The sequence below is a fragment of the Carettochelys insculpta genome, chromosome 3 (assembly GCF_033958435.1).
Source record: "Carettochelys insculpta isolate YL-2023 chromosome 3, ASM3395843v1, whole genome shotgun sequence".
NCBI classification, from domain to species: Eukaryota; Metazoa; Chordata; order Testudines; family Carettochelyidae; genus Carettochelys; species Carettochelys insculpta.
The window spans coordinates 27,512,083-27,531,993 of record NC_134139.1 but is presented as its reverse complement, the minus strand read 5'-3'; the positions used below and the strand labels follow the sequence as shown (position 1 = coordinate 27,531,993).

Sequence of the window (19,911 nt, the reverse complement as noted above, 5' to 3'; positions counted from 1 at the left end):
CTAAGAATTGAATGGTCATAGTGCTGCCATGGACCTCCAGTTGTGGGGATGGCAGCAAAAATCAGTTTTAGCTATGCTGATTCCAGCTACGCTGATTCTAGCTACGCAATTCTCATACCTGGAGTTGCATATCTAAAATCAATTTTATCCCCTAGTATAGACTTGGCCAAAATCTGAAACATTCACCTTCTTTCCTCTCACAGAATTTGAACCTAAATGTAAGCTTAATCCTTTTTCATGGAAGATAAGTACACTTTCAAATATTGGGCCTAATTTTTAGTGAACAAACAAGACAGACAAGGCTTTCTTTACAAAAGAAAAGAATAATAGGCAGCCATTTGCGAAGTTAATTGTTCCAGATTATTGTTCCTGATGACCAAAACACTAACATGGAATTTATTACAAAGCAAAACAGTCAGCAGTCTCATTAGCACTGCTTTTTTGGCTGATTTATAGTGAATTACTGTACTGAAACCAGGAGTTTAATTAAGTAAAACATTCATCATGATTTTAGTGATACGTATGCCACTTCAGTATAGAAATGAATGAATGAGGTGGTGGGATGTGGAATACCTACAAGGACACACATCAACAAGCACCATCATTACTGCACAAGGCGAGTTACCACTCCAAGTGTCCCTTTGGGTACTCCACTGCAGCCGATTCCTGAGCAATTACAATGGCAATGGTATCATGTACAGACTCAAAGAACATAAACAGCAAACAATTAAAAAAACTGCAGAAGACCTTTGCATAGGTAGCAATGGCAGGAAATGTTTTGTTTCTTAATTGTTAACTTGAGTTACTTTGTATGAATAACAAGCTCAACTGATTTTTTTAAAGCGATATGCATTCATTTTAACCATTTAGATTAGACTCACTTGTTTCAGCACCTGAAGTACCAAAGGCACTTGCTGAGGGTATAGCAATCCCTGAGACATTAGTGACAAACACATCTTAGCATCTCTTTTGAGTTCATCATAGCTATTGTCATTTTCTACTGGTGCAATCTAGAAAATAAGAACAAAACAGGAAGAGTTATTGTGCTGTGAAAGAAAAAAGAAAAAGAGAGAAGACGACGACTTCTTTGCATGAAATGAATATGTTATCTGAAAGGAGAAAATATTTGTTTTAAAAGCCCAGTAGTAAAATTTAAAATTGGGTTAGTAACTTAAGAGCACTGTGCATCTAGGGAAGTTTAAAATTTCTGTATTTTAACATGTAATAGATATGTATCTCTAAATGCTCAGTTGGCCTAAGAGTGTTAAGATAAGTTTTCCATATTCAATTAACTTTTTCTTTCACATTCTTTAAGCCAGTCCAGACACTTGGCTTAATTCAGTCCTGCCAGCAGTTAAGCTCATGAAGGGTTTGCTAGCCCACAGCGGTCTACTTTTGCTGTATCCAGCAGTAGAGAAGTCCTTCATAGGTTAATAAAGGAAAAATGGACCTGAGACTACAGAACTCCCTCAGTTTGGGTCACTGTACTGGTAAAGGTAATGTCCCAGACCAATATAAGAAATAGTCTATAAGCCAGCAATACTGAAATATGAAAGTAGATTTCCTTTAGGTCAAGGGATGAAAATCAGTTCCCATATTCCAGGAATATTCCTGGGTGGAGGGGAGGTGGTAATGGTTCTGTGCCAAAAATTAAAGATACTGCAAATGTTGTTTGTCAAACACTATATAATCATGCAGGTTTCAATTATTTTAATAATTTGTTTTAAAATACCTATCAGCAAGGATGTCTGTAACGATACAGACACACACTAAATTTCCCCCCAGAAGTAAAGAGCCAAAAAAAACCCTCTGACACCCCAATTCCTGTTTCTCTGGAACCTCCCAAGAGCCCAGCCATGGCATCCTCTCTGGCCTGGCCATTTATACCCCCACCCCAAACCCCCAGTTCAGCTGCAGGGTCCCTTTGGCTCAGAAACTCACAACCCTTCCTCCTCAGAGCCCAGGCATTATCACCCCCTACCCTGCCACTCAGTCCTACAACCCAGCTTCATGGCCCCTCTGGCACAGACACTCACACTCTATACCCTCCAGAGGCCAGACATCCAGAGGGGGAAACAGCCCAGTATTGGGTCCTGGGCTTGTATGTCATTCCTGCATGCCACTATGTCCTTCCTTCAGGGTGTGCCGAGAACTGCAACTGCTGGAAACTCCCTACAGCTTCAACCTCTTAAATCTGGAATTCTCTCGTCCAGCAACATCAATTGTCTGGTGTGACCATGGACATTGCAGGACCAGAGAGTCCCTGAGCTAGAGCAGGACCTGCATCAGTGGGGCAGGAGCTGGGGGAATAGCAGTGGACAGCAGCCTGGCTTGTGCCAGAGCCCCCACTGGCCCTGCTGCAGCACAGTGGTGGGGAGAGGGTTTGAAAAGGTAAGATATTCACACCTGCTAACACTATGGTGTTGGAGTAAAGGCAGAAGAAAACAGTTGAAGGTACTACACGAAGCAGTTTTTTAGAACACCGCAGCTAAACAGCACAGCACAAAGAGTTTCTGACGTATGAAATTGGACACTCCATTACTTCCTTTACCAAATATTACCATTATGTATCCACATTCAGCAACTCTGGCCAGGTTCTACCTATTCACTGTAAGAGCAAAAACCTGAAAAAAATATCTGGAGCTCTGTCCTGTCTCACCATTTGAAACAACTCAGGATTCCTTCATGAGCTCATTCACACCCATTTCTACGTGCAAGAACAGGAGGGTGTACCAGAAAAAGGCTAGACCAATGGCTCTAGTTTCCATAAGGATATTACCAGTTTCACAGATCAGCAAAGGAGGATTCTGGGCAGAATCTGGCCATCTCTCTCTCTCTCTCTCACACACACACACACACACACACTGCAACACTGCTTTCTATTAATTTATTTTTATAACTTTTAAACCAAATGTGACTAAAAGGTCAGTAATTAAAAATGAGTACCTTGAAAAACAAAGGTAAGAGTTGGAGTTGCTCTGTGACAGCTGTGGAGAAAGACCGACCTGCACTCGCCATCAACCACTTCAGGACTGTTTATAAAAAAAGACAGAAATACACACTGAAAAGTAAGGCCAACAAGCAAAAGGACAAATGTCTGGGCCAAATGCACTACTGGCATAACCCACCAAATTGCCACTGATGTCACTGAAGCTGCATCAGTAATTAATTTGGCCCTGTTCTTTTATGGTACAGCCCACGAGTTCTCATTAGAATAATTATCAGAGAGGTAGCCGAGTTAGTCTGTATCTTCAAAAACAACAAGTCCTGTGGCACCTTATAGACTAACAGATATTTTGGAGCACAAGCTTTCTGACAAAGCGGGTCTTTGCCTGCAAAAGCTTATACTCCAAAATATCTATTAGTCTATAAGGTGCCACAGGACTTCTTATTAGAATAATTATTCTTCATGATACAGTCATGTAATTTGGATCAAGCTACACATGACCACAGTCCAAACTACAAGAGGAATGGCACCTCTTTAGCATAAACCAAAGGTAACAAAAGCAAAATGGTACAGTGTAAGTACGCCACTTGCACTACTTAATCATAATTATATGAAGCTAAACATAGTATGTTTTCACAAGTTGATTTCAGCCACTCACTGGTTTTCAAGAGTTTGATGCCCTGAGTTCGCTCATCTTGTTCGCCAACTCCATTCTCTTCCATAACATGGTTCTGAATTTCTTCATCCACTTCCATAAGAGGTTTGAGTTTTACAAGTATTCGTGTAGTGAATTCATGGACATGAGGAGACTTTGTTGGAGCGGTGTTTGGCAAAGAAACATCTATCATGAATATGTAGGTCAAAACACTAAAAATAAATAATTCATACATTAACGTGGTTTTACAGCTTAAGAAACCAGTTAAATGTGTTCATGTCATCTGCTGCATTTTACTAGTTGCAATTTAATACTTCCCCTGGAAAACATATTCCTGTAGACAACATAAAACAATTAAGACCAAATGCTGTCTAAAACAGAATGCAATATCCCTGTAATACAGAACTTTGGCTCATCTTAAAGCATGACACTAGAGAAGTGCAATGGGCCATGACAAATAACCTCAGTGCTCTGAAATGTGTCACTATGTATACATGTATCTAAAACTCAGCGAGAACATGAGGAAAACTATGAACTGAGGGCTACGAACTGTTAGCACTTCATGAGAGAGAAACTGAAGGAATGGAGAGGGAAAAATACCATGGCTTCTACTTCCAGTAAGTTCCCATTTGTCAACTTTGGATATTCAGAACCTTATTGGCATGTAGGTATCCTAATATCCCGGCACAGAATTATTTTGCTTATATCTGATAAAGATGTTATTTTGTACAGGACGTACAAAAAGATACGCTGTTTACTTATAACCTTTCCTGAAGGTTGCAAACTGTGTATGTACACAAAATCAATCAGACAATAATAAATGGTTTAAAAAAATGGACACGGTTAGTCTTGAGAAACAAAGACTGAGGTGAAACCTGAAAATTTTCTACTATGCGAACAGATGTTCTAAAAAGGATGGTAATCAATTGTTCTACATATCTACCAAAGGCAAGAAATAACTACCATAGGCTATGTCTACACGTGCCCCAAACTTCGAAATGGCCACACAAATGGCCATTTCGAAGTTTACTAATGAAGAGCTAAAATGCATATTCAGTGCTTCATTAGCATATGGGCAGCAGTGGCGCTTCGAAATTGACGCGGCTTGCTGCGGCGCGTCTCGTCCAGACGGGGCTCCTTTTCTAAAGGACCCCGCCTACTTCGAAGTCCCCTTATTCCCATGAGCTCATGGGAGTAAGGGGACTTCGAAGTAGGCGGGGTCCTTTCAAAAAGGAGCCCCGTCTGGATGAGACGCATGGCGGCAAGCCACATCAATTTCGAAGCGCCACTGCCGCCCGCATGCTAATGAAGCGCTGAATATGCATTTCAGCGCTTCATTAGTAAACTTCAAAATGGCCATTTGCGTGGCCATTTCGAAGTTTGGGGCACGTGTAGACAGGGCCATAATGTGCAGCAGAGGAGAGTTAAAAAGTTTTTTCTAATACCTGTTTAACTGAAAGGAAAGTTAAACATTGGAACACGCTTCCAAAGGAGGATGTAGAATACGTGTCATTGGAGGCTTCTAAAGACAGGTTAGTAAATACTTGTCATATAGGCTAGGTCTACACTGAGCTGTTCTCCTGGTAGCTTCATGCTAATGAGCAGTCTCACAATAGCAAACGGCTTCCCATTAAGCATAAGCCTGGGGCTAATTGGCATAGTTACGCGAGATCTCCTTGCCAGCAGAGGCTGGTGCTGGCATTAAACAGGCTGTGTAGACCTGCCTCTGCCAGCTAAAAGCAGAGGCATAAGGAGCAGGCAACAGAGGGGCTTTTGGCCAGGTCTATACAGCCTGTTTAATGCCAGCAACAGCCACTGCTGGCAGGAAGATCATGCGTGGCTATGCTAATTAGCCCCTGGATTATGCTAATGAGCAGCCATTTGCAATTGGGAGAATGCTCATTAGCATGAAGCTGGTGGGAGAACAGGCCAGAGTAGCCCCAGCTATATAGTCTAGGACTGAGTATTTGGTCCTGCTTCACTGTACAGGGCTAGACAAGACAACCCAGATGTCCCTTCTAGCCCTATATTGCTATGATTCTAGATTATTCCATTACTATAAATATTTCTAGGAAAAGCCACTCTAGCACATCTGAGACCCATTATTCCTTATTTCTAGTTGGCACAATTTAAGAGCCTTTCAATGGCACCCAGGAGCCTAAGTGCTTCTGTAAGTTCTACCTATTTGGTCTGACAGAGGTTGGATACAGTTTGTTTATTTTTGATTTTTCAACTCTCCCAGTGTGAAAATGAAAGGCCACATGAAATACGAGCATGAAAATACCACCCTGTGTTTAAAAGGTGCCTGTTAAATAGCAATTTATGGGTACGTTATCTTTGGAAGATATGTACATACTACCAGAATACAAATAATATATTCACATATGTGGAAAGATAGGCATTACCCAAAGAAAATACATACTTCAGTTTTCAATGCACATGAACAAACAAAAAGCTTCTCCAGAAGAGCAAACTAACCTTCCTATTCTTTCTCTGACATTTTTGTAAACCTGGGTGAGTTTAGGTTCCAAGTACTTTAGTAACCTGTGCAACAACTCTGGTACTCTCCATTCTTGCTGCGCCAGGCCACCTTGCAATACGAAGAGTCGGCTGGAAATTGGAACATGGACGCTTTAGTTAGTTTTACTATATTGATAGCTGCAACTTATTTTTCCAAGCTGTTTTTTAATGATTAATGATCCACGAACTACAGAGACACAAGAATATAGAAGTTTTTCAATCACAAAATGAGAATAGTTGTTACAGCACTACTGTTATGTCAGTACCATAGTTCTGTAATGCCTCTGGTTGTCAAACTTAACCAAGCCCCATTCTTTGTCTCTATAGTTGTTTAACACTCACCCACCACCCCATGTATTGCTGACCAACTATGAAGGCAGAATGGAGAGCAGAGGCTGTTGGTTGAACACCTAGCTCTGAAGGCAGCTACATGCCAATAGCAGCGCAGAAGTAAGGGTGGAAGTGCGAAAAGTGATATTTGTCAATGCTACGTTTCACAGCAGACTGAGCATCCCATTGCTGTGCTTCTTTGCTGTTCCTTCTCAGGGGCTAATACCCTGATTCCTGCTGGAACCAGGTGAGAAATTGAAAGGCCAGAGCATGGGGGAGAAGGAGAGCCTGGTCTCACGCTACTTTCCAGTGAGGGACTGGTTGGGGGCAGGGAGTAAGAAAACTTGAGCCTGGGTTGCCACCTGGTGAGGGACTGGGCTGGGAGGGGGCAGAAGGAGAACCTGAGTGTGGTAGGCTCCAGATGTTCCTTTTATCCCTGCCTCCTGGGCATCCACATCTCTTCTGCATGAGTGTCAGTCACCTGGGGCTCACAGCTCCTAAAAGCATGCAGCTTGCACTTTTCTGGACACTTTTGAGAGGTGTACACCCATAGTTTCAGTTACTCACCATTGTAACTCTTACTCTGTGAGACATGTTGCTCATATCAATTTGAGTTAGGTGTGTGTGCGCGTGGATGGTTGTCAAAGTTTTTCCCTAGCTGCTACTCATCAGGTCAGCTTTGGAGCCCCTGGAGTGGCACCAGTGCAGAGCCCAAAACATGACCCTATCGACCCAACTCCCTTCCAGCTCCTTCTTGCCAGCGACTCCAACAGTGGGGATAGAGGGTAGATTTCGAATAGATATGAGCAATACATCTTGAAGAATTGTTACAATGGTAATATTTTTTTCTTCTTCAAGTGCTTGTTCATATCTATTTGAATTAGGTGATTCACAAGCCAAACCCAGGAGAAGGCATCAGAATCAATGTGTGGCTTACTCACGGACAGTGGCTCGGAAGGCAGCATTCCATGAAGATATCTTGCTAAGGTATCATGCAACTGTAAAACTATATACAGAGGACCACGTCACAGCTCAACGGATTTCCTGGAGAGGCACGTGAGCCAGGAAAGCAGCTGAAGAGGCCTAAGCTCACATAGAGTGCACCCTGACAGGCAACAGGGAACCTTAGTAAGATCCTAGCTCATCCATACACAGGATGTGATCCAGGAAGAGATGCACTGCAATGAAACCAGGAGTCCATTCATACTATCAGCAATGGCCACAAAGAGATGTGAAGTCTTGAAGAAGGACTTGGTACGGTTGACATAGAAGGCAAGCGCCTGCCTCATATCGAGAGTGCAGCTGTTGCACCCCCGGGAGCTATCTGATTGAGGGTAGAAAACAGGAAGGAAAATGTCCTGGCTAGTACAGAAGCTGGAGACCACTTTCAGAAGAAAAGCTGAGTGAGGGCAGAGTTGGACCTTGTCTATATGGAACACTATGTAGGGGCACTCCAACATGAAGGCCCAGAGCTAAGACACCCTTCTGGCAGAAGTGATGGCCACCAAGAAGGCCACTTTCCAGGAGAGGAAGAGAGCGGAACACATGACCAAAAGTTTGAAAGGGAGACCCATGAGCACCAGAGCACCTGGTCCCAGGCTGGAACTGGTCAATGGACTGGTGGACAAAGGTGTTCCATGCCCTTGAGAAAGTGCCCCACCCCACGGTGTGCCAAAACAGATCGTTTGCCTTCCCCAGGATGAAAGGCCACGGTGACTGCCAGGTGAACCTTTAGCGAAGACGCAGCAAGGTCTTACTGCTTCAGGGAAATGAGATAGTCTAGCACCTATGGTACAGAGGCAGACACAGGTACAAGGTTGTGCTGGCTGCACAAGCAGGAGAAATGCATCCATTTGGCCAGGTTCAATTGCCATGTAGACCAGGCACGTCAAACTCAAAGCCTACTGAGGGCTGCACAAACAAAAACTGATAGAAGTACATTTTCTTTGGTGGCCCTGGAAGCTATCAGAAAATTGTAAATATTTATTATAGATTATGTTTTAGGAAGATTTTGTAATATTTTTCAGGTCTTGTTTAAATATACTACAATAATTTTAATTGAGAATTTAATACTTGCTATGGATTTTATTCTTTTATAATTTTATTAATATGTCATAAAATTTGCTGTGTAAAATTGTTATTTGCTCACATATAATCATTTTTTATTTAAATATAAATGTAAGGTACTCCCACCCCAGCTGGCTCCTAGCCCTGGGACTGCTGGGGTTTCCCTGGGCTCGAGCAGGTACCCTAGGTGGAGCTGCCAGAGGGGCTCCATGCCCTGGCTGGCTCCCAGCCACAGGGCTGCAAAACATTCGATGGGGCCATGTGTTTGACATGCTTGGTGTAGACAGTTTGCAGCTGCTAAATAGGACTTGCCACATGGGCTCTGAGCATGCCTACTTGACAGGGCTCAACCATGAAGCCGCCACACCAAGAGGTGAAGCAGATTAAGCAGGTGTGGGTGGCAGAAGCAACATAGTTCTGCATGATGTGGTCCGGAAGCAGGGGAAGTTGAATGGGCAGAATCACAGGGAGCTCCCTCAGTGTGGAGTACCAGTGCTGGAGTCCAAGCCAGACTACGAGAATCATGTCCACCCGGTCCCTACGAACTTTGAGAAGCACCTTGTGCACAAACACAAATGGAAGTAAGGTACAGAGCAGATCTGAGGTCCATAAAATGAGAAATGCATCCACTAAGGAGCCAGGGCTGAGGTCACAGAAGGAGAAGAATTTGGGACACTTGTGCTTGCTCTGGACATGAAGAGATCCAGCTGGGGAAAGCCATACTTTTGGAAGACAGAGTGGAGGATGACCATGCAGATCAACCACTTATGAGCGAGGAACCATCGACTGAGGCAATCTACCAGCTGGTTCTGGATCCCCGGGAGATAGTACACCCTCAGGTGGACAGAATGAGCTATGCAGAGTTTCCACAGGTGCAGAGCTTCTGAGCAGAGTTCACCCCTGGCCAGCTGACGTAGTACATGGCCATGGTTAGAATCGTTACACTGTGGCTGCAGAGATGAGGTAAAAAGGCCAGACAAGCAAGGTGAATGGCATGGAACTCAGGCACGTTGATGTGGAGAGATAACTCCTCTCTTGATCACATTGCCTGAGTAGTAAGATGCTTCAGGTGGGCCCCCCCAGTTCAAAGCTGACATGTCCATGACCAGGGACACGGGAGGTTGGGGTGTGTGAAAGGGAATGCCAATGAGAATATTCTGTGGACTGCGCCACCAAGGAGGGTGTCAAAGACATGTCGCAGCACCATGACGACCATGTCTATGCCTTTCCAGCTGGGACCATATACCAAAACCAACCACACCTGAAAAGGACAAAGTGAGGGCCTGGTGAATGGGACTGTGTACATGCCCACTGCCACACGGCCCAGCAGGTGAAGGCATTTGCAGACCACGGTGGTCAGGAACTTGGACAGGGAGCATAGGAGTTGAGCAAGAGCCTGAAAATGATGCTCAGGGAGAAATGCCCTGGGCTAGACAGCATCGAGGACTGCCCCAATAAAGTCTACGAGCTGAGGTGGGGTTAATGTGGGGGAGAGATAGCTCAGTGGTTTGAGTATTGGTCTGCTAAACCTGGGGTTGTGAGCTCAATTCTTGAGGCGGCCATTTAGGGACTGGGGCAAATAGATGTCAGGGATGGTGCTTGGTCCTGCCAAGAGGGGAGTGGACTGGACTAAATGACCTCCCAAGGTCCCTTCCAGTACTAGGAGATGTGTATCTCCAATTATTTCTTTCTATTTCTAACAAGGACTTTGTCAGATTGAGCAAGAGACCCAGCCTGGCCAGTTTCCTTAGTAAAAGCCGCCTGCACCTGCACCTGGTGGACCAAATGACCCCCACAGATATGGGTAGATCTGATCAGCATTGCAGGTCACCTGGTTGAATCCAGGAGGATCAAACTCGGTGCGTGTGATGCTGGGGGATGGGGATTATGGGCCCCTTGAGTGTCTGTGCCAAAGATGCTGAGGTTGATGGAGCCAGTGCCGATGACTTAGGCGACAAGCCCTTTTTTGGCACCAGAGCCGGAGCCAAAGTCAGCATGTTTTATGCCGAAGTAGGGGGTGCAGAGCCTTGCTGCAGCGGTTGAAGTGGCGACTCCATGAGGAGCTGAAAGTCATGCTCCTACAAGTCCATGGCTTGAAGCCTCTACAGATATGGCACTTGTTTGATGATCTTTGATGATCAAAAAACGAAGGCAGGAGTCAAGAGGGTCACTCATTCGCATGGACTTTAAGCAGCCACTGCACTTCTTAGAGCCTGGGATCTTTTCATTCCCTTAACACCCATTCGGGAGAAGGCAGCAGGAGACCTTCTCCACTAGAAGGCTGCCTTACACTAACTGATTAGAACAAGGGCTATGCTAAATACAACTATTTACACAAGAAAGCTAGGCAGCTGTGGCATAGGAACAGTTACTTCAGCCACTATACCAACAGCCTCACCAGTGGTAAGAACAGTACTGAGAGGTAGCGGGGTCAGCAGGTTCATATATAGGCTCTTCAAAGGCATCGCTCCAGGGGGCTCACCAGCCAACTGGACTGGAAGTTGCTACAGATAAACTTTCTGACAGCCGTGCACACATCTGGTTGGAATGGGTATGAGCAAGCACTCAAAAAAGAACTGCTGTTCTAACTAAATCTGGTTAATTATAGAGTTGTATTTTAGGCAGTATTTTTGTCCTTGGGGCCCTACTCTGCTCACGGGGAACTAAGGATGGGAAGCGGAAGGCCTTCACAAGAAACTATAACTAAGAAAGGTTCTTCTGCAAGTACTGAATTAGACTCTTGTGCCCTTCCATCCTGCAGTGGCCAGTCACAATATGGTCTGAGTGAACTTCATCCACACCTCTTACATCTGTTCATGCTTTACCCACCAACTCCAAAGCAGTCTGAATGGAACATTTTACCATGCATCTACAAACGATCCTTCTTCACCACTCAAAGGAGACTCCAACAACAGCTCAAATAACCAGTGCAGTTTCCTAGGATCTCTGCTCTCCTGATAAAGAGAGACATTTAAATCAGTAATCAGAACAGAGAGGAATTCAGTGATTCTAAATTAAGCCATGTACAAAGAAAGACAACTTTAATGCATATGTTTAATGTTCTTTCGGTTCTGTCGACATGGTTCCTGCCTCTTGGGGAGACGGATTACCTATACTATTGAAAGAACAATTCTCTCATTGGTGCAGCCGCTATACCTTTGGTTCTCCATCTTCCCAGGAATCTGATTTGTCTTGAGTATCCAAAGTTTCACCTCACTACTTGCTTAGAAAAATCAGATATAAAAGCACAAAAGTGTTCACAGTGCACTATTTACTGAAAGGTGCTTACTGTTTCATTTTTATCACATAACTATAAAATAAATCAATTGAATATCAATAGTGTTTACATGTTAGTGTAGAATATATGGAGTAGAATAAAACAAGTCACTACGAAGTTTTAGTTTGTACTGACTTGACTAGTGCATTTTATTTAGCCTGCTGTAAAACCAGGTAAATATCTAGAGAAGCTGATGTACTCCCTTGCACACTTCTGGCATGCCCCTAATTGAGTACCACAGCTCTACATGGAAGAAGTGCAGATGTGTTGTTCTAGCATTTCAAGTGTAAACAAGCCATTAAAAGGTCAATAAGCCATCTTAGATATGTTAATTTGCATCAATATATTTACCAGATCCTTTTCAATATGTGGACGAGTAAGCCATGGACCTTTTATTTTGTAAACTGAGGACAGGTCTGTGGTCTGAGACCCAAAAGGACAATAACAAAAATTCAGCACTAGTGGTGAAAGATTTTACAATAAATGTGGAGATTAATGTAATCAACAACTAGCTCTTACACAACTATAACAAAACCAAAAAGTAGAAGTGTGAACTATACTTCCAGAAGAAAAAGCATTCACAGCTGTGAATTAGAAAATGCATTTTACTGTTTTCTGAACTTCAAGGCTTAGTATATAATGCAATTTTTAGGCTGTATTTACTACTCTGAACTTAATTCCAATACAATAAATTTAAATAGTTTTCCTCATAAAATTCTTGTTTACATATTACCAAATGTAAGTGTTTATTTTAACATAAATAATGGGCAAAGCTACTAAATACAGAGGACTTACACAGGAAGTTGCTATACATGTTCCCCAATCATTATATGTTTCCATGGTAATATTGGATAAAGCTGTTCGAAGTAGTGGACACAAAAGCTTCCAAAGTTTCTCTACCTACCCAACAGAAAAGCAAAGGTAAGATTATGGATTTTGACAATTACGGTTCCTTTTCAACTTCTGTAATTCACAACCACTCAGATTTGCTTCTTATGGTAGCTCAGTGTTATTAGAATTGTGAAAAAAACATTAGCAGCAAAGGCAACCATTCAAACGGCCAACACCTCTTTCTGCCTTATTTACAGCGTGCTTTGAAGTGTTGCTTAGTCAAGTTCAAAATTATGCAGCCTCTTGGTTTTTTTCAGTTTATATACACAACACTTCTGCAGAATTGCATACTTCGTTGCTTCTGTAGACTGAATGCCTTGCACACATCAGGGGCTCCTTACACTGATCTAATCTCTTCCCACATTCTGTGGTGCCACCCTGCCATCCCCTTCTACTTCTGCTATCACCCATCCCCTTACCCCTCCACTGTGCTAGGTCTCTGTGCACCTCCCATTTACATCCCATGTCCTCCCACGCCAAGGGTTCTGTGAGATCCCTAGTCTCCCCTAATTTCCTGTGCCAAGGGCTCTGTGTCATCCTCATTCACTCCATTCTCCCCACCACTCTTAATCTTTTTTCCCTTCCATCTTTTTCAGAATATCTACATTTTAAAACTGCATGAGGATGGGCAGAGCTGAGATTTTTTTTATTTTATTTTTTTTAAATTTACTCCTGGGGAATTCTGTAATATTGTACAATGTCATTTGCTCATTTCTGTTCCAGAATGTGAAGAAATGGGTTTTACCCATAAAGCTCATTACCTATGAAATAAAATTATTAGTCTTTAAGGTGCTACAGGATTGAAGAAAGGTTAAGTATGTTTTCTTCTTCAAGAACTTGCTCATATCCGTTTCATTTTAGTTAATTCCCAAGTAGCATCCCCAGAGACAATAGGAGGGCAGGTTGTGAAGGTTTGACACATCTCAAAGAATCAGGGTTACTGCACAATATACAGTCATATTAAGGGCATCATGACCTTCATGTGGATATTCTTGATGAAAGGCAGAAAGCATTCACAAGTACTCCTGACAGCCCTTAGCTCCAAAAGAGTGATATGGAGGGTCACTTTGGGAAAGTCCCAGAGTGGCTGGTTTGTTTATAGTGGGTTAGGAATGTGCTCTATTGTACTGCATCAAGATTAGCACTGATAAACTCCAGTCACGGTTCCAGTGTTGGTGTGCCGGTACAATTAACAGAACCTTGGAGAATACCTTGGGGGAAGCAGTTTGCACAGACAATGGTCCTTCTCAGGGTTCTCTCTAAGCTGTGAGGCCATGCAGCTGTCAAATAAGACCCACTAAGGAGGGTAGGGCTGCTGGACACAGAGCTACCAAGGCTGCAGAGAAGCCCCTCTCCCCAGCTGATCTCTGATGGGGCAGGAAGAGTGTACCTCTCTTCTGGTAAGTGTCCCGAACCCCAAACCCAACCCTGAACCCCCTCCTGCATCCTAAATCCCTGACTCCCTCCAAGACCCTGCATCCCAGCCCAGAGCCCCAGGCCTGAGCCTGCTCCACCATCCGAGCACCCCTCCTACACCCCACACTCCAACTCTGAGCCCCCTTCTGCATTCAGCCTTCCACTCAAACCCCACATCCCCACCCCAACCTCCTGCCCATAGCCTGTTCCCACTCCGGCATATCAAATGCCTCATCCCCAGCTAAACACAGAACCTGAACCCTCAGCCAGAGCCCTCATCCTCTACCCAATCCTGAGCCCCGCTCCCATACTCTGAAGCTGTCAGCCCCAGCCCCATCACTGATTATCCATGTGCAGAATGAATTTTGTTAAGTACACCAATATGGAGAGGATGCTTGTATGTGATGGTGAATCATGATGAGGGGCTAGGTAAACTACTTCCTCGTGGTTACTGTCAGACTTATCATTGGGTAAGGGTGGAAATGACTGGGGTATTGATTGTCCATGATCAGATGCCAAGAGCGATTCCAGCTACCAGCATGTGCTTGATAGCAAAGACTAAGTAAGTAACGAATTCTGGTACCCTGGGTTCACTTGGTACCACAGATGAGTGTCTGTGGTATTTTATTGGTACCAGTGCTTGAGAATGTGCAGATCACTCCCCTAGATGACAGTTTCATTGCACCAGATACCAGAAGTTATTGGTGCCACTCTTTGGACATGGTATAGTAATTGCCTTTTCCTGGGTACCTCTAGTACCACATGTATCCAAGATACCAGAGCTCACATGGTATCACAGGCTCAGCTGGTACATCAGGGAAGTGTCTATGGTACAGTCAGTACTGATGGGTGGGAATGTGCAGAGCACTCCCTACATGTCACACCTGGATCAAAAGTTGTGTGTGACACTCTGTCAGAGATGGTTCTGTAACTGGCTTCGTAAGTGGTGTGCAGCCCCTGCCACCGAACAGAGCTCACAGTAGGGAGCCCACTTCTAGGTACACTCATCCCTCACTTTACAAGTACAATTGATTCCCAACTTTCTGCTCATAGGCAGAAACTCGTTAAGAGGGACACTAAATTCCTATTAAATTACATGTAAAAGTCTCTGATTAGTTCCTACAGCTCCCAACTCAGGGAAGGAGCGGCAGCAGGTGGTGCTGCTTTTGAAAGGTGAGTGACCCTTGGGTTGGGGAGGGTTAAAGGGTGGGTGTAGTTTGGGGCAGTGAGCAGGAGGGAGGGTTCAGGCTGCCACAGTTTGGAGCTGGTGGGAAAGTGGGGTGTTGGGGCTGTGGGGGTCAGGTGGCGGGGGGGTGGGTCTGGCTGCTGTGGTTTGGGGCTGTGGGGCTGGCAGGGGCCAGGCTGCGGGGCAATGGGGGTTTCAGGTGGGCGGGCAGAGTCAGGCCACGGGGGTTACAGGTGGCAGGGGTGGCAGGCTGTGGGGGTTACAGAAAGCTGCGGAGTGGTCTGGCTGCACGGGTTACAGGTGGCGGGGAAGGTCTGGCCGCAGGGGATACAGATGGCCACAGAGCGGTCTGGCTGTGGGGCCGTGTACAGGTGGCTGCGGGGCAGGGGGTCTGACAGCTGCAGGAAGGTCTGACTGGGAGTGGGGGGAGGGATCTAGCTGAGCAGCCAGCAGTGGTGTTGGGCTGCAGGGATTACAGGCAGCAGTGGGATCTGGCCACGCGCCTGGCAGGGGTGTCGGGGTGTGGGGCATACAGGCGGCCATGGGGTCAGGCTGCGGGGCTGCCAGGTGTACAGGCAGCGGGGTGGGGTATGGCCATGGGCCCGGCAGGGGCATCAGGCTGCTGCGGTTTGGGGTTGCAGGGCCGGGCGGGGGTCAGGCTGCAGCAGGTTTGGGCTGCGGGGCTGGTGGGGTGTCAGACTAGGGGGGTTGGAACTGTGGGGAAGGGGGTAAGGCTAGTATGAGCAGGGGAAGTTCACTTGTAGAATGAGCTAAGGTAGGTAAGCATCTCCCTCGTTTAAGCGAGTACTCATGAATGAAGTACTCGTTTAACAAGGGATGAGTGTATTATGCTTCAGAGATACTGGTACACAGATAACCAGGTGGCTGTAATGGGGAGCCCCTCTAGCTGAACAATGACTTAGAGCCCTTTTTACCAGCCTTCATGGGGGAGTCTGACAGCACTTTTGTTTGTTTTGGGTTTTTTGTTGTTTCTTTGCTTTAAATAACTCTACCCCTTTTGAAGTAAAAGGCCCTGGGGATGAGCCATCAGCACCAGAGTCCCCTGTAGACTGATGTGCCTTCTGCATGAGGAGTTTTTCCTTTAGTTCCCAGTTCCTGTGAGACGGTTCTTTAGCTGTGGAAGGTGCAGCAATTCTGTGAGACTCCTGAAGCATCAGACACAGTGAGAGGGTCTGGCCATTACAGAAACTGTTTGCAGGAGAGGCATCTCTTGAAGATGAGAAAGCAGAGCATGCCCTAAGTGAGGGGAAGAGTGGATGGGGGGTATCACTCTCTAGCACCAAGGAATGTAGGAAAAAAGGTGGTTTTTACTACTTTTTAGCTGAAAAAACCGAAGTGGGGTGGGATGAGATAGGGTAGAGATAGAATACCCCCTGACAGGACAGGAAATGTGAACTGAAGTTCTTTTTCTTTCTTTGGCATTTTTTCTATCCCAATGGAGTAACAATAAAAAGGAAATACTGTTAGGGAGAACAAAAGAAACAAAACCAACTACTACTTATCTAAAATGCAGATAAAGAAGGGACAACTGCTTGTCCCTGTCCCCCAAAGGCAAAAAGCACTTGAGAAGGAATTGACGGGGGTTTCCACATGTGCAGTGCTAGCACAGCCTCAAGGCAGACCAAGAGGAAAGGAGAGCACATGAGCAGGGACTCAACAGACACACAAATCTCTGAATAGGAGGTGCAGGGGCTCACATAAACCCACAGTGGAGCACCCATTCTGGAGCAAGGCCTGGAACAAAGATCTGCATCCGTCAATACCCTCTCTTGCCTGAGTATCCTAACCACCACCCTATGGAACTGTTGCTCTTAATCTCTTTTGTTGAAGATATTTTGTAACAACAAATATTCACTGTGAAGAGAGAGCAACTCTATAATCTGATGAGCAGAGGTAGGAGTCCTTCCTCTGGATCAGGCACAGAGATTTGAATCCATATCAACAAGTGTACAACAGCTTCAATGGCAGAAAACGAAAGCAACACACCTAGAGCCTAGTGGTTATGATGCTCCTCTGAGACATTCAAATTCTGAATTCAAGTCCCTGCTCCAGAGTGGGAATTCAAAGCTGGGTCTCCCACATCCTATGTCAAGTACCCAAATAACTGGGCTAAAGGAACATCCTCTTAACACTGAAGTCTGCAGAACCAAAATGGACTTTTCAAAATTCTGAATGTTTTCAGAACCAAACAATATTTTCCCCCTAACTTTTCCATTTTCTGTATGAACTAAAAAAATCACCCGGCTCTACTGATTTTTCTTTTACATTTTAAGTGCTATTTACTCTGTAAAGTGAAATTGGCATCTTCCAATTCACATTGGCTGTGTGTGTCCAGAGTTACTTCTGTTTATTGTAATGATTAATAAGTCATTCAGTGAAGCTTATTTTAATATTACTAAACCAGCACAACTAAGACTCAGCAACCTGGATTGTAGTCTGCCTTGCACATCACCAGCAATGTCTAAAAATATGCACGAATGTGTGTGTGTGTGTGTATACATATATGTACACACACACACAAATGGAAAAGTTAAAGGATATGTTTTTGCATGGGTGTCAATACATATAATCAGCAAACTATGTAGTGGCATAGGTTATAAATGAAGTGCTAACCTGGCTTGCAGAATCTTCATTACTTTTACTGATGCATAATATGGAAAGAACACAGATTGATTTTCAAATTTCAGAATATATTTATAGGGCTGAAAGTTAAAAACAAAGTCTTTTTCTTGGATACTGAGCACATTTAAATCACTGAAAACCAATAAACATGAGATTCCATAATACCATTTGAAGAAAGCAATTTTTCAGAGTAGAAAGGCATTTATAAGGAAGCATGCGAAAGTTAATTTTTAAGTAATATGTTGAAAGACCTTTAACTTGGCCATTCAGTTGGTGAGCACCTGCTGATTAGGCAACAGAAACTGTTTTCTTTACTTTTGAAATCATTGTAAAAACTTTACATACCCACCTTTTCAAATGTCCAGTGTTTAGAGCCTCTTATCAGACCAGCTATAATTTCAGCTACACACCGCTGGGTACTTTCATGAGAGTCTGCTACTAGATGTTCCAAATGAGGCTTTAGAACTGGCAAAAAGGCATCATCAAAATTTCTGAATATGCCCTGTTAAACAAGATTACACTTAAAAATGTTTCACTTAAAGTATGTTAACCTTTAATACTGCATGCAGTTCATATTAATAGTCCAAAGCCAATTAAGAGCCATGGCTTATAGTCCTACTGTTATTGAAAAACTAATGTTAATTCTGTATGGAGTGTCCCCATTCCTATTGATTGTCCCAAACACCTCAGAATTTGAACCCACCTGCTGCTGTAGCAGATACAATATACAAACATGAGCAGTGCACAAACATGACACCTCATTTTGAGTCACAAAAGTTTCAATTATTGAACAAAATTTATACATATTAACAGTGTTATTAGTCTTAACTATACTTTTCTCCATAAGATCAGAGGACATTGAGAAGCAAATTTAAAGTGTAAGTATATAATGAGGTAAAGTTTGTCATATGTTCAAAAGAGAACTATCCTCATTATCCTCAAGAATTATTCTCTTTATATCACCACTACTAGGGAAAAATACATGTGGAGAATTGAGAAGGCATTGTAAAGAAGTTATTTGTAATAACAGTTAGGGCATACCTTCTCTCCACATTTAACAGCAGTGATGGCATGGGTCACTAAATGAAATATTTTTCACCCTGATTTAATTCTTACCTATAAAAGGGAAGTAATTTATCCACAAAAATCTATTACCTTGAAAAGACAAAATCTGCGAGGATTAAATTTGTCTTTTCCTTTTCTGTCTTCCAGAGATAGAAATTTAATTAACTGCTCAATAAATGCTGGATCAGAAAAATGATCATATATGATTTGTTCTGCCTGTAAAACAAAAGAGTGATAATAAGCCTTTTGGGCGGGGAAACGTGCCATGTTCTAACTCTTATTTTTTTTCTATTTTTGCCAAACAAGGAATCCAAATCACAGATGCAGTCTCCATTTTCCCCAGACGAGCATTAGGTCAATATCTTAATGCCAAGAAGCTTTTTCCCCTATAGTGATGAGCACTGTTTCCTCTAATTTTTTCCCATGCACGTGCTGAATGGAGTTTGTTACATACACCCATATGGACGTGATGTGTGACATACTATTTCCATATTATTTCACATGATAAAATGTATGTGGTGGGTCTGAGGAGTCCAGAGTGTGGGAGAAGGCTCAAGGTTGGGGCACAGGGTTGGGGTATGGGGGCGTGAGGGCTCTGATTGGTAGTGTAGGCTCTGTGGTGGAGCTAGGGTGAAGGTTTCTGGTTTGGGGCACAGGATTGGTATGAGAGGGTGAGGGGTTTGGTGTGCAGGCTGCTCTGGGGCTAGCCCCTAACTCTCTCTACCCATAGCAGCACCTGGGCTGGGAGTCAGGGAGCTGGGGAGAGAAATCATCTTTTTCTGCTGTGGTAGCTCCAAGGCTAGGGCCATGAGCTTGGGTCCTTTCCCCCTGGCCCTGGGTGGGCTAGGTTGGGGAAGAGAAGGAGCATCTGTCCTGTCCTCCAGCTTCAGATTGTGGGCAGGGGTTAGGTTCAG

The 19,911-nt window shown here is 44.1% G+C and overlaps 1 protein-coding gene across 6 annotated transcripts in view; it reads right to left on the bottom strand.

Moving 5' to 3' along the window:
• The window catches only part of PSME4 (proteasome activator subunit 4), a 147,198-nt gene that overhangs the window by 20,161 nt on the left and 107,126 nt on the right, over positions 1 to 19,911 (bottom strand). For all 6 annotated transcript variants that reach the window (XM_074989520.1, XM_074989521.1, XM_074989523.1 and 3 more), the window contains 8 exons: positions 19,088 to 19,213; positions 18,282 to 18,434; positions 12,592 to 12,696; positions 11,382 to 11,473; positions 6,081 to 6,212; positions 3,606 to 3,814; positions 2,947 to 3,032; positions 882 to 1,010 (listed from right to left, as the gene is read on the bottom strand). In XM_074989520.1, the coding sequence (XP_074845621.1) occupies positions 882 to 1,010; positions 2,947 to 3,032; positions 3,606 to 3,814; positions 6,081 to 6,212; positions 11,382 to 11,473; positions 12,592 to 12,696; positions 18,282 to 18,434; positions 19,088 to 19,213 (1,032 nt within the window). The remainder of the gene's footprint in view (positions 1 to 881; positions 1,011 to 2,946; positions 3,033 to 3,605; positions 3,815 to 6,080; positions 6,213 to 11,381; positions 11,474 to 12,591; positions 12,697 to 18,281; positions 18,435 to 19,087; positions 19,214 to 19,911) is intronic.